The sequence below is a fragment of the Lipotes vexillifer genome, unplaced genomic scaffold (genome assembly GCF_000442215.2).
Source record: "Lipotes vexillifer unplaced genomic scaffold, Lipotes_vexillifer_v1.1 scaffold84, whole genome shotgun sequence".
In the NCBI taxonomy this organism is placed as follows: Eukaryota; Metazoa; Chordata; class Mammalia; order Artiodactyla; family Lipotidae; genus Lipotes; species Lipotes vexillifer.
This window is the reverse complement of record NW_006783414.1, coordinates 2,022,765-2,036,548: the sequence shown is the minus strand read 5'-3', so window position 1 is coordinate 2,036,548 and position 13,784 is coordinate 2,022,765. Positions and strand designations below refer to the sequence as shown.

The 13,784-nt window shown below is 43.1% G+C and overlaps 1 protein-coding gene across 1 annotated transcript in view; it reads right to left on the bottom strand.

Moving 5' to 3' along the window:
* NSMCE2 (NSE2 SUMO ligase component of SMC5/6 complex) overlaps positions 1-13,784 on the bottom strand; it is a 217,905-nt gene that overhangs the window by 7,816 nt on the left and 196,305 nt on the right. Inside the window, exon 5 of the mRNA XM_007456062.1 lies at positions 166-266. Within this exon, the coding sequence (XP_007456124.1) occupies positions 166-266 (101 nt within the window). The remainder of the gene's footprint in view (positions 1-165; positions 267-13,784) is intronic.

Genomic DNA, 13,784 nt, shown 5'->3' with positions numbered 1-13,784 from the left:
CATTGGCTGAAACCTCTTTCCCAGGTATACTCTTCAACTCTCATCCCTTTCCTTTCCTCCCTCCTCAACTCTAGACATGAAATGAAGTCAGAAAGCAAACAGGAACCCTTTGCCTCTATGAAGTGAATCGCTTTTTCTTTCAGGGGAAGGAGGAGAAAACAGTACCTGTGTAATGGGGCAGATGAAGTTGGTCTGACTTTGGGTCACAATCATATCTTCATCAACTCCTTCTGTGCCGTCAGCCTCTCTGTCTGCTTGAAGACCATCTAGAGGGAAAAAGGGAAGTTGCTGAGTCTCGTTGGTCTAACATGTAAAGGACAGGAAGGGATGGAAGGGTCTCTTTGGTGTTAGCCCCTGTGCTAGGCGCTTGGATGCATATTAACTCTTCTGCAGGGGAGGCAGGACTCTGCCCATGTTTGGTAAGGAAACAGATTTGGAGCAGCGAAATAACTTTTTCAAAGTTACAGAGAGTGAGTTTGTGAGGGAGTACTGTTCACTAATCAAGAATGTGGCTTTGGGGCTTCCCTGGTGGCGCAGTGGTTGAGAATCTGCCTGCTAATGCAGGGGACACGGGTTCGAGCCCTGGTCTGGGAAGATCTCACATGCCGCGGAGCAACTGGGCCCGTGAGCCGCAACTACTGAGCCTGCGCATCTGGAGCCTGTGGTCCGTAACAAGAGAGGCCCCAATAGTGAGAGGCCCGCGCACCGCGATGAAGAGTGGCCCCCGCTTGCCACAACTAGAGAAAGCCCTCGCACGGAAACGAAGACCCAACACAGCCCTAAATAAATAAATAAATTAAAAAAAAAAAAAAAAAAAAGAATGTGGCTTTGGAGTCAGAGGACGTGGTTATCTCTGTCATTTCCAGCTGTGAGACCTCGTGCTAGCAAGGTCTGTTTTTAACGTCTCTATAATTTTATTGCAAAGATTAAGAGGTGAAGAATTTAGTGTGCTCTGCACAGCTCCTGGCACAAAGACACATTCAATAAATGATAGTTACTGTTGGACAGTACGGGGATTCTCAAACTTTTTGGTCTTAGAACCCTTTTGTACTTTTAGAAAGTATTGAGGATGCCAATAAACTTTTAAAATGTGGTTTATATTTATCAAGATTTGCCATGTTAGACATTAAGACTTAGGAATTTTAAAATATGTATTTATTAATTCATTTAAAAAGAACAACCCCATGACATGTGAACATAAATGACATTAAAAAAATTAAAAGTAATTATATTTTCCAGAACAAAAAAAAGTTATAGGTAAGAGTGGCATTGTTTTACATTTGTGAAAATATCTTTAATGTGTGGCTTAATAGAAGATAGTTGGATTTTTTTCCCCACGGTTTGCATACTATATATTTATTTTTTCATCAGTCTAAAAATAATGTCTACACATTTAATTTCTGTCCAGTAAGAAGTGATAAGAGGTTTAAGAAGGCCTAGTTTAAACAATTTCAAAGAATGAAAATAAGTGAGCAAAATTATATTTATCCTAAAATATGTCTTTCCATCCACTCCATAGTGTAATGGCTCCTTGAGGCAACTTCCAACAACAGTGATGTTTCTGATGCTTTCTATGGTGGCAGAGAGGTGAGTATCACGGTCTGCAGGGCAGAGCAATAAATGTAACTCTAGTGATCCATTGTACATCGAAAGTCAGGGAATACTTCATTGGAATTATTCTCATTTTGGGGGATGAATAAAATGAAATCAAAGGACACAGTACCTGATAAAGGAGCAAAAAGTTTGTAGGCTTTGGTCAAAGAAAGGGAAGGGCCTAATGAGTGAAGAACTTCACTAATGAGTGAAGAACTATATATTATAGTTTTCTTCCTTCAGTTTCTCAACTAGATTCCACTAGTGGAGTTTTCTAAAAGATTTGGAGGAGATTCCAATTCAGATATTATCAGAGATCATCATAAGGTAGTTGGATTTTGATATCTGTGTATATGTGTCCGGTCTGTCGTGATATCACATCACATAGCCTCTGGAAAAATTCACTTATGAAAAGAAAGACAGTGAAAAGGGCAAATGACATCTTAGTATTATTATGAAGATAGTTTTGACCTTGTGGGTACCCTGAAAGGCTCTCAGAGTACCCTAGGCGTTCCTGGCCCACACTTTGAGAACTGCTGAGTAAATGAGTGGTAGGGCTAGCTTTGAATATAACTTATTTGATTCTGATATCTGTGTTCTTTTCATGGTCCTTGCCCCTCACCAAGCGAAACTAGATAATAGATGGCTTCTGAATGGGGTACTGAGAGAATCTCATATGAAAGCCTTTCCTTCTGGAGAAGGCAGACTCGTCATTCTGCACTGAAATCAAACATCAGTAGTGTTTTAAACGCAAGTGTGACAGCGCAGTCCGTCTTCCTCCTTTTTCCCCTCCCTTTCTCTCTCCTCCCTCCCCTTCCTTCTTTCATTTCGGCAAAATATTGAATACAGACATTAAAAAGTGCCTCGCTTTTAATGTGTGAGGGAAACCCTTTTCTTAAGTTGAGATCGTTCTGCACATCTTTTAGTTCCTACAACTGCTGGCCCTGGCCTTCCCACTTGGCCAGATGAAATATATGCTGGAAAAGTACTACTGGGCACAGGAAAAGGGCCACAGAGCACTTGTTCAAGGTCACCCAGTGAACTTATGGCCGAAACCTAGGGATTCTGCCCCCAATTACTCTGTTTTTTCGGTAGGGGTCTCTCTTTGTTTTAGCAACTAGTGCTATTTATATGCCAGCTTGTTGTGTTTTGTTAGACAAATGTCCCCCAAACAGTGCTTTTTCCTTGAAGAAGGCAAGAGTGAAGCCCTCAGAGCTTAGGATTTCCCAGACAGAGCGTTTTCTAACCATTGGTCATTAAGGTATGATGCCTGGGGCCTTTCAGCTTTTCAAGGGCTGATAAAAAGGTCTGAGACCTTGAAAACCATTTACTGGTTTCAAAACAGGATAACTACAAAACGGAAAATAATTTTAAAGGTCTACAAAATGTAATGTTGGGTTAACTTCATTAATTGTTGATTTAGTAATCAAAAATATTTCCTTTGGAAGCAATATATACGCTGGATTTAGGTTTTAATTTAATAATTCCCAAGTATGCTAAGATGATTGCTGAGAAATTAATAGCCAATTATAGGTTAAATCACTTACTTGTAGCCAACCGTTTTCCAAAGCAAAATTGTAAAAGTATCTTCAAAAAATTTTGCCAGCAATAAAATTATATTTAATGTGGAAGTTGCCATAGTTCAGTGTGTTTGCCATGATGTCAGTTGCGGCTTTTGAAATAATTTTCCTTAGATCTATGAAGAGTCTTTGTGCTTCCCAGGACCTGTCCTTGGTATGAATAGCGCAAGAGTCAGACTCTTAAAAAAGAGTCCTCTTATCAACCCAATGATTTTTTTTTTTTTTTTTTTTTTGGGCGGTACTCGGGCCTCTCACTGTTGTGGCCTCTCCCGTTGCGGAGCACAGGCTCTGGACGCGCAGGCTCAGCGGCCATGGCTCACGGGCCCAGCCTCTCTGTGGCATGTGGGATCTTCCCGGACCGGGGCACAAACCCGTGTCCCCTGCATCCGCAGGCGGACTCTCAACCACTGTGCCACCAGGGAAGCCCAAACCCAATGATTCTTCACGATGGTTCAGAAAAGTTGGACAGGTAAGGAGAAAAGTCAAGGAGCAGAGCTGAGAGCTATTCTGATTCTCTGATTCACCTTCCAAAGCCTCCTCTTGCGGGCTGCTGCCGCCCATTTCTGATTGTGCGTTTGACAGTCAAAATAAAAGTATCTCTTTGTCCATTTCTTACAGGGCTTCCTCTGAACTGACAGAGTTCTGACTGTATACGTTATACTGTGGAATTCACCAGAAAATCTGTTGGATGAATAACAGGGTTCAGCCAATGTGAAAGACTGTGGTTTTTTTTTTTTTTTTAATTTCCTATTTTTAAATTTCAGAAAGTAGGGGAAGCAAGAAAGCACAACTCAGATGCAATGCCAACCACTAGGGAAGGCTGAGTGGGGAACTTAGAAGCTGTAGGTGGCTATCAACAGCAGCGATCACGAAAGAAGAAGGTGACATAAGTGAGACTGGGGAAGAATATGCCAATGGTGAGTAATAGCCCACGGACCGAGAGTCTAAAAAGAGAAAGAGCCTCAATAGCTAAACTTCTCTTGAGCTAGAACATTTCCTCACCCGAAATCTATATTTATAGAAAGTGATATTAACGTTGGGATTCTACAGTGTGCTAAAACAAAAGGTCACATCTGGCAATAAATGTCACTTACACTAATCTATACAAAAAGACAAAACTTTTTTTTTTTTTTTTTGCGGTACGCGGGCCTCTCACTGCTGTGGCCTCTCCCGCTGCGGAGCACAGGCTCCGGACGCGCAGGCGCAGCGGCCATGGCCCACGGGCCCAGCCGCTCCGCGGCACGCGGGATCCTCGTGGACCGGGGCACGAACCCGCGTCCCCTGCATCGGCAGGCGGCCTCTCAACCACTGCGCCACCAGGGAAGCCCAAAGACAGAACTTTTTGATAAGGCCGCTGAAAGGAAGATTGGAGAGAAAAAATACAGATCGTCTACTAGAATCACAAAAGTTTTAAACTGAGGTTATTTATCCTTATTCTCTCATTTATTGGAGAAAACGGAGATCCAAAGACATTATAGGTTTTGTCCAAAGTCATGCAGGGAGTTAGTACAGTAAATCAATGTATAGCTCTACTTTCTTGGCCTGCTTAATTTGAATACTAAAACCAGTGTATAGGTTCTGGGAGCCATCCCTCCCTCCCCCAGATTATTATTTTATTAATAATAATACCTCAAGTTTACTGACTGCTGCATAGCAGCTACTATGCTAAGCACTTTATGTACATTATTTCATTTAATCTGCACAAAACACCCATGAAGAACAACTCTATTGTTATTCCTACTGAATAGACAAGAAAACTGAAGCCTCCACAATACTTTTAAGGCAAAAGTAGAAAATATCAACATTATAATAAAGAAGTAAGCAGATTAAATCCGTTTGTTATTCAAGAGATCTCAAAAAGAATTTCTGATTAAAAAAGGAAGAACAAGATGATGAGTCACACTGTTTTCCATCCACATAAACAAGGCATATGCTGTCAGAAGTATACACGCCAGCTGTCAGCTTCCGCCCAGAAGGGTCTCAGACCTACACCTAACATCCGTGCCCGGGGCCCAGGGCACCCAAGCAAAGTGCTGAGTAGGGAAACCTGGGCAGGAACTAATATCTACAGAGCACCCAGGAGGGATGTATCAGGACTGAGTTAGTAACCTGAATGGGATTTTTTTGATGTCATAAAATAAAAACCAAAAGGAGAAGACATGAAAATGCTTGTAGTAGTAATTACGTAAACAATCAAGGATTTCCAAAAGTCTATGAATATTCCCCAGTGATGTGAGGTTAGGAGGTCGGTGAGGGCATTTATTGGATCCCAAGATGTGGGTTCATGGTTAGTCAGTGATGACTGCCAGTGAACAGCTAAATCCTCATCTCAGTCATCCTCCTCCTAGGTGCTCGAGCCCAAACCTTTGGAATCTATCTATCTATCTACCTACCTATCTTATGTATTTTGGCTGTGCCGTGCGGCATGCGGGATCTTAGCTCCCCAACCAGGGATCGAACCAGTGCCCCCTGCATTGAGAGCGTGGAGTCTTAACCACTGGACCGCCAGGGAGGTCCCTGGAATCATTCTTGATTATTCCTTTCCCTTCATTCCTCACATCCAAACCACTGGCAAGTTCTGTTGACTGGTTCTCAACTATATTCCCTAAATCAAAATCTAGCCTCTTTTCTCGATTTCTACTGCATCTTAGTCCAAAGCACTACGGCCTTCTGCCCAGACCTCTTCAGGAGCCTCCTAACTAGAATCCCTGCTTCTTACAGGGGGCACGACCTCCACCCCTCCACCCCCGCCTGCTTCTTACAGGGGCCTACACAGCCAGCTCCTCTGGCCAGTCCCCCTCTCACCCACCGTGCTCGAGCCACACTGGTCTTCCCTCTGCTTCTGGAACATGCCAAGCTCTCTCTCGTCTTTGGCTGATATCCTAACCTGCCTGGGATGTTCTGCCCTCCGGATCTTTGCTTGTGCTACTCCTTCCTGTCATTTTAAAATGTCGGTTTCAATGTTATCACTTTGGAGAGGCCTTCTCTGACCTCGTAAGCGAAAGAAGACACCAGCCCTCCTCTACCCCATCGCTCTGTTGTGACTGCACAGCGCATCTCTTTAAGGGCTACTTTCTTGTCTGTCTCCCTCTCTTCTACTCTCCCCTCCTCCTGTTCTCTTCCAGGAAAGCAGGGACTTCACTGTCTTGTTCATTGCTGTTTCCTAGATTCTAAAATGTCCTTGGCATGTAGTGGTAGGTGTTAAACATCCCATTAGTAAAGTGCTTCACCCAACAAGGTAGGAGTGGGCATACTTTTCACAAGGATATACTTAACATATTTAACAGATGAGGCAACACAGACACACACGGACACAGACACACACACATGTCTCACACAATAATGATTTTATAGGTTTTAGGCAAATAACAGAGAGGACTTCACTCTAGCTCGGGGTACAGCCTTGGACCCTGAATTCCACGTCAAAGGCAGCAAGTAAATGTAAGTGTTACGATTATAGCAGGCCGTGTGGTACTTACAAAGGAGAATCCAGACATGGTTTTGTGGTCAGAAAATACACTTGGGCCTGGCCACACACAGCCCTAGTTTTAGTCACTTGTCTGTCTTCAGGCAACCCAAATTTGGCTGACAGACAGTCTTACGTCAGCTGGGAATAAAAGTTGATTGCTATGTGCTTTTTCAATTAAGCCTCAGACATTTTTCTAAAAGCACTTTTCTCTTAAAAGTTAGTAGCAAATATTTTACAAATATTTGTTGCCTGCCTGAAATGCTTATTGGGCTGCCTGGATTATTTTACTTGCACTGTTCTGGGATGGTGTATTTGGAGCAGCTGAGCTGGTACATGGGAGATCCCCTCCCTGACCTGCAAAAGAAGGTTGATTCCAAGTTGGAAGCTCTGTAGTCACAGTGTCTGCATATGTGTCTGTGCCAACTCCTGACTTGTTGCCCCACCAAGCAGCCCACAGGCGGGGTTATGAGTGGCCTCATCTGTGAACTCGGACGTGTCTTAGACTCGAAACGGAAAAAGAAGTGGGTCAGCAGGCTCAGTCTCTTTGGCTTGGAGTTAAGGGGAGTGTGTGTGCGCGCGTGTGCGTGCACGTTGTTTTGGGGTCTACTCTACTACTAATGGGTATCTAGCCTTGTTCTTACTTTCTTCCTGGGATGAGTGGCCTGCCCTGAATGCTAGCACTTTGGTTGGGTCAAGTTACTATTGAGCGAATCCTAGTTTTGAAACTCTCTGGCACTGGCTAAGAGCTAAGACTCTCCTGTGTGTGAACAGCTTTTGCAGAATTAAAATGCAGATCATGTCCGGAAAGGGCCTACAGAATTAAAAATTTCCTAGGTGTTATAATCTTCATAGGATAGCAAAATTCAACAAACACAATTTCAACAGAAAATATGCAGCAAAGGTAGATTGAGTTAATAATCAGAACAATGGATAGAACATAGTTAGGTTCTGATAAACGTTATTTATCATGTATATATTCTATTATAAACCAATGCCTTATAACTGTAAATTGTTGCTGCTATTGTTATTTTTATCACTACTTTGTGCCAGGTTGTATGCTTGGTATTGGCAAAAAATAATCCTTGCCCTCAGGGGGTTCAGTCACACAGGAGAGATATATACAACACAAAGCAGTCTTGTGAGGGCTATGCACATACAAGATACTGTGGCAAGAAGCTCCCAGGAACGAACAGGGTCAGCCTCTCTGAGGAGCTCATAATTGATCTGTGACAATGAGGAGGATCTTTCGGCTCACATTGTCTGCAACAAACATGAGCATTTAATTCGCAGCTACCTCAGGTCAACATTTTGATCAGTATTCTTCCTTCTTCGGTTAGCTTTAATCTACATTCATCTCAGATTCTACACATTTGGAAGAAGCTCTATATCCAATACAGTTCAATCCAACCCAATCCAATCCAATCCAGTCCAACCAAACACAATCCAACGCATCCAAACTCAACCTAACCCAATCCCTGCAGCCAATCTCCTGCCTTTGAAATCCTATAACACCTACTGTATATACCATACTCTTTTAGCTTAAATTTCTTCATTATTCAGTTGTTTCATGTGGATGGAACTTCTTTTCTAGGTAGATTGAAAGCTCCTTGAGGACAAGCATTGTGTGTTCAAGCCAAAACAACTCAACTCGAGTTGTATTCATTGAACACCTGGCTCTGTGCCAAACGCTACACAAATGCCCGTGGATATGAAGAGGATTAGAATCACGTCTGGTGGGAGAGACAGATACAAACACTTATATTCTGTGCAGTGAGTGAAAAATAACAAATATGTTTTGTACAAAGAAGAAGAGTAACCTAGAAGATCTCGGAAGGCAGGGTGAGGAATCAAGGTGAACCTCCCTGAAAAAGTGATGACTAAGCCAGGCTCTCCAGGGAGCTGTGATAAGAAGAGGGAAGGACACTCAGGCAGTGAGGATTAGCGCGTTTAGGAACATGGGCTCGGAGACAGCTTGCCCGGGTTTAAATCCTGGTCCCATCACTTTATCAGCTGGGTGCTCTTGGGTGAGTTACTTTACCTTTTTCTGTTTCCATCTTCTCAGCTGTAAAGTGGAGTTTACAGTCACCTACTTCACAGAGCTGTATGAGGATTAAATGAACTAATGTATGAAAAATTCTTAGAAGGGTGTCTGGCAAATAGCAGGGGGTCAATAAATATTGTTATGATTATTAATATGATTACTCAGAATTCCCACGGAGCTAGCATAGGGTGGGTACCTGCAACATATATGCTCTATTAAATGAAAACGATGTGCTATGGACTCACCCAAAGAGAAACCACAAGATTGCTCGACCCAGGATTCTGAATGGGATGAGCCCTTCCATGCCCAGGGCAGAGGGAGGCCTAAATTAGCCCAGTTGTAGTTAGCTGACCGGGCACTATCAACATCTTTAGTTTCCTGGCCGCTTTCACTTCCACAGCTCTTTCAACAAACTCCTCTGAAGATCTTCAAAGTAAACTGAATAAAGAGTTTCAGCTTATAACCTCCAAATGAGCTGAGATTTTCGTAAGATGTACCCTGTCACATTATCATGCACTTGTTAATTTATCTGCTGTTGTTTTAGACACGTTCTTTGTCCTCAGCTGACATCATGTATTAATTTGCCTCCATTTCTTTAAATACTGTCAAAATACGTCATATGTCAAAATACGAGGGTTTTAAAGTAGTCAGAACCCGGTGCATTCTACTGGTGGGACAAAAACCAATCCTTTGAGATCTGCTCCTACAATATCCACTTTAAGTCAATAAGTACTGAAAATATCCCCAAATTCAGTACATGCATTTAGTACTTGTTATGCAAGTACAGAGAAGGTTTGATGCCCATCTCTAGGTTTCTAAGCAAAAGCAGACCACCGAATGCACACATTCTATTTCTTTGCTTTGGGCAATTAACTAGAAAATCACATGATAGGGCTTCCCTGGTGGCGCAGTGGTTGAGAGTCCGCCTGCCGATGCAGGGGACACGGGTTCGTGCCCCGGTCCGGGAGGATCCCACATGCCGCGGAGCGGCTGGGCCCGTGAGCCATGGCCGCTGGGCCTGCGCGTCCGGAGCCTGTGCTCCGTAACGGGAGAGGCCACAACAGTGAGAGGCCCGCGTATCGCAAAAAAAAAAAAAAAAGAAAACCACATGATAGGAAAACTGATTTGCCAGCATCGAGAAGGTATACAACTCTCAATTGTTTAGATCCACGAAAGAGTATGAAGCAAGCAAAGATCAGAAGATGAGAAATCCCATCTGGGTCCATCTTATGTTTCCTTATTTTAGAGGGTTGCAAATACCACCTATCCAGGTACCCAACACAGTAGATGCAACTTATTCCTATACGCTTTCCAATCTCTATCTTTAAACTACCTTGACTCTGTCTCCTTCTTTTTTCATGCTCACTGCTGCTGTCCTAATTCAAATCCCCAGCCTTCCTATTTAGAATATTGCAAAAGTTCTTTATTTATCTCTCTGCCTCGGTCTCTCCCCAACCTCCTTCTACACCCTAGCTCATCTTTCTAAAGCCATGGCCTCTTAAGCACAACAACAAGACTTTTCATTAGTTGGCCCAGAGCATCTTCATCTCCCTCGTCAATCCCATTCCCCATATCCATCCCAAACTCATTACAGTTTGCTCACACTTGCCAGGCTATTCTGCTTCTCTGCTAGCCCTTCCCCTAGCAATGTGTGACCACACTTCAAGACTAAATTAATTCAAGTATTTCCTCCGTGAAGCCCCAAAGCAGAGGTGATACCTCCTTCAGCCCCCAGAAAATCTTTGTAGATGCTGTAATCATTTGTTTACTTCTCTATCTTCCCTATTAGACTATGAATTCCTTGAGGGGAGGAACTCTGCCTTATTTATCTTCATATTCTCAGGGAGCCAGGCAAGGTGCTGGGACTTAATAAATGTTCACTGAGTGACTGGTTGCCCAAGCAAGAGAATGCTTTGATTATTGTTATATATAAACTGACGGTGATAATAAGATGAAAACAGTAAAGAAGGCTGTTCTGTAGGCAAATATTTTAGAATAAGACAAGCTGGTCTTTGATCTAATTACTTTTTTTCCAGAACGGGAGCCATTTTACACTGTCTAGGTCATTCCACTCTCCATTCTCTGTTCCAAAAGAGAATGCAAAAGCAAACTACCAAAAAGCAAAAGCAAACTACCAAAAGGCAAGATGATAGAGGTCGCATTCCAAGAAACAAACTATTCCACACTATGTCTTTATATCATCTCTGATTGTACTCCCTTGCCCAGGGGAAAGTACAATAATCATCAGCTATGAAAAATGTGTAAATCATCTTAAGTTTATTGAGTTTAGCCAGAGTGTTACAGGTAGTGACATTCAAGTACAGCGGTTTTTATAACAGAGAAAAACACTGGGGAAATCTAGATATTTGACTGACAGACTGAGAATTTCAATGAATGGTGACATCACCACTCAAAATCTGATGGAAATTAAGAACAATCTTTATCATCAGAAAATGCTTATAACAAGGGGTGGAAAAAATGAAATTAAAACTATATATGTAGTGTGATTAAATAATCTTAAATATGGTATACAGAAAAAAGACTGAAAGAAAATATGACAAAATATTGCAGTCCACTGTGTCCTGGTGGCATAACTACTGTATATGTGAACTGGCAGTAGAGAAGGAATCAAGGGCATTTTTAAATTTCTGAAGAATAATTATTTCATTTGTACTTTTTATAACCGGTACTGTTTATGAGACCAAGTAATATTTAAGAAGAAAGTAGGACTCATGGCAATGGGGATGGATGGATTTGTCTATTCAATTTGTCAAAATGAAACAGATAACGAAATCAAGTCTAGAGGTCATAATATTTTAAAAAGGAGCTTTACAATTTTTAATTGCTCAGCCTTAAAACTGCAACACTTCAGCTTTGGGTAAGACAGGGACTATGACACCATTTCCATCCCTGATACATTCGAGATTTATTATCCTAATGACAGGTGTAATATTTCAAACTTATCTGCTCCCCTACAAGGTAATCCATCACAATGTAATTTATATAACATCTTCTCTTCCATCTCCTCTAATTTCGAAGCTCTAGACAAAACAAAAATGAAATTCCTGTGTAGAATGCAAGACTTTAATAACAGAATAAAGCCAGCACCAATATCATACTTTGTTTTGTAAAGCTTCTCGAAATAAATGACAAATTTTGATCTTCAGACGATAAAAGGTAAAGAGGCACTGAAGATGTCCATTGTGGGATAAAGCTCAGTGAAGGGGGAATTATTTGTCTTACTAAGTGAGGGCAGGCCTCAAGTCTAATCAGGTATGTTACTCCGCAGAATTTACCCAGCATGGTAGTTACAAAATGCCTCAGAATCTGGCATTAATTAAATATGCTTATTTTTCCTTTCTACATGCATCTGATAAAGAGTATCAAGGTTTCTGATCCATTTAAAAATTCTTCTTTATGGTGGCACAGTGTAGCCATTTTTAAACAAGAAAAAAAAAAAAAGAATAGAAAAAAGAAAGGGGAATAGGGCTTCCCTGGTGGCACAGTGGTTGAGAGTCCGCCTGCCGATGCAGGGGACACGGGTTCGTGCCCCGGTCCGGGAGGATCCCACATGCCGTGGAGCGGCTGGGCCCGTGAGCCATGGCCGCTGAGTCTGCGCGACCGGAGCCTGTGCTCCGCAACGGGAGAGGGCACAGCAGTGAGAGGCCCGCGTACCGCAAAAAAAAAAAAAAGAAAGAAAAAAAAGAAAGGGGACTAATCCCCAAAGTGCATTCCCTATGGAAGAAATTTAAAAAGGTGAGAGACCGAGGGACCAGATCTAGTGAGGCTCAACAGTCCTGTCAGCCACAAAGTCAGCGAAGCCACCCAAAACGCAGCCCGGCTCCCAGCCTGCAAAGTGTGCAGAGCCAGTCGGGGTTTCCGAGAGTGATGAACCCACAGGACGCTCTGCGCCACCTCGACACCTGTTTTCAGTTTTCAGGGTCTTGTCTGAAGTTAGCCTAACAGAAAACATACCAAAGGGGGAAAAAAAAATCCCTGCCAACTGGGAGGAAGAAGAAAAATGACAGAGACAGAGAGAGATGGAGAAAGAGAAGGAGAATGGGGAGGAGGACGAGGGGAAGGGGGAGGGGGGAGGGAGGGAGGGAGAGAGAGAGAAAGAAGAAAGGAAGCAAGGGGTACGGGGTATGGGGCATCTTCCACACCACAGAGCCCGAGGAAGGGCCCTGGCGGCGCTCACACACCTAGAACCAAGTCCTGTGGCCAAGCCTTCCTTCTGTTCCCCGCCCCCCTTTCCACCCTCTATAAAACCTTCCTCACATGCAAAGGAAGAAGACACACGACTTCAAAATCGGGAGCAGCTTAGGACACAGCTCTTGTGAATGCGTACAACAGATCTGAGTCATTTGTTCGTTTTGTAAACATGGAGAAATCACACTTTTAAAACTTCCTCGTCCAGTGACATTCACAGCACTTGACAATATGCTTAGCATTTACTCTTTTCCTTATTCACACCTAAAGATGTCAGGAGGGATAAATTTTCTTTCTCAGTGAGAGCTCACATACTCCAGTGCAGGTGGCAATTAGGAGCGAGCTCGCTAAGGGAGGCAGAAGCGGGCCTGACAGTGGCTGGGCCACGCAGAAACACAGAGAATCTCACCAAGGCCACTGCCTTCCTCTGGGAAAGCTTCTCACTCAGGGGCTCCCCCATCCCTCCCAAACTTAAATCCTCGGTAATTACCTGTTTCTGCCACTGTCTCCCTGACTAATCTGTAAGCCGCTCAACAACAGGGACCACCTTTGCTCATCATCTCTGCATCACAGTGCGTAGCGTATGATAGGGGCTCAGGGTTGATACCTGGCATCCAATCTTAAGGGCGGCTTAAAAATTACACCGTTCACCCCCTAGCTCTTCTGCAGAAAAGCGGTTCTGCGCAAGACCCAGAGAAGAGCTCTGTAAGGCATGGACTTCAGCGGGGTGGGTTAAGTCTAGATCTAGGTACCACGGGGCTCCACCATAAATTGGGGGATAGGTGTTGAGGTTCCTTCAGGCGAACACTGTCTCTTCTCAACTATTTCATTAGGATACAGTGAAGATGAGATGAAATGTTTTGCCCTCTTTGGAAAAAAGGACCTAACAAAT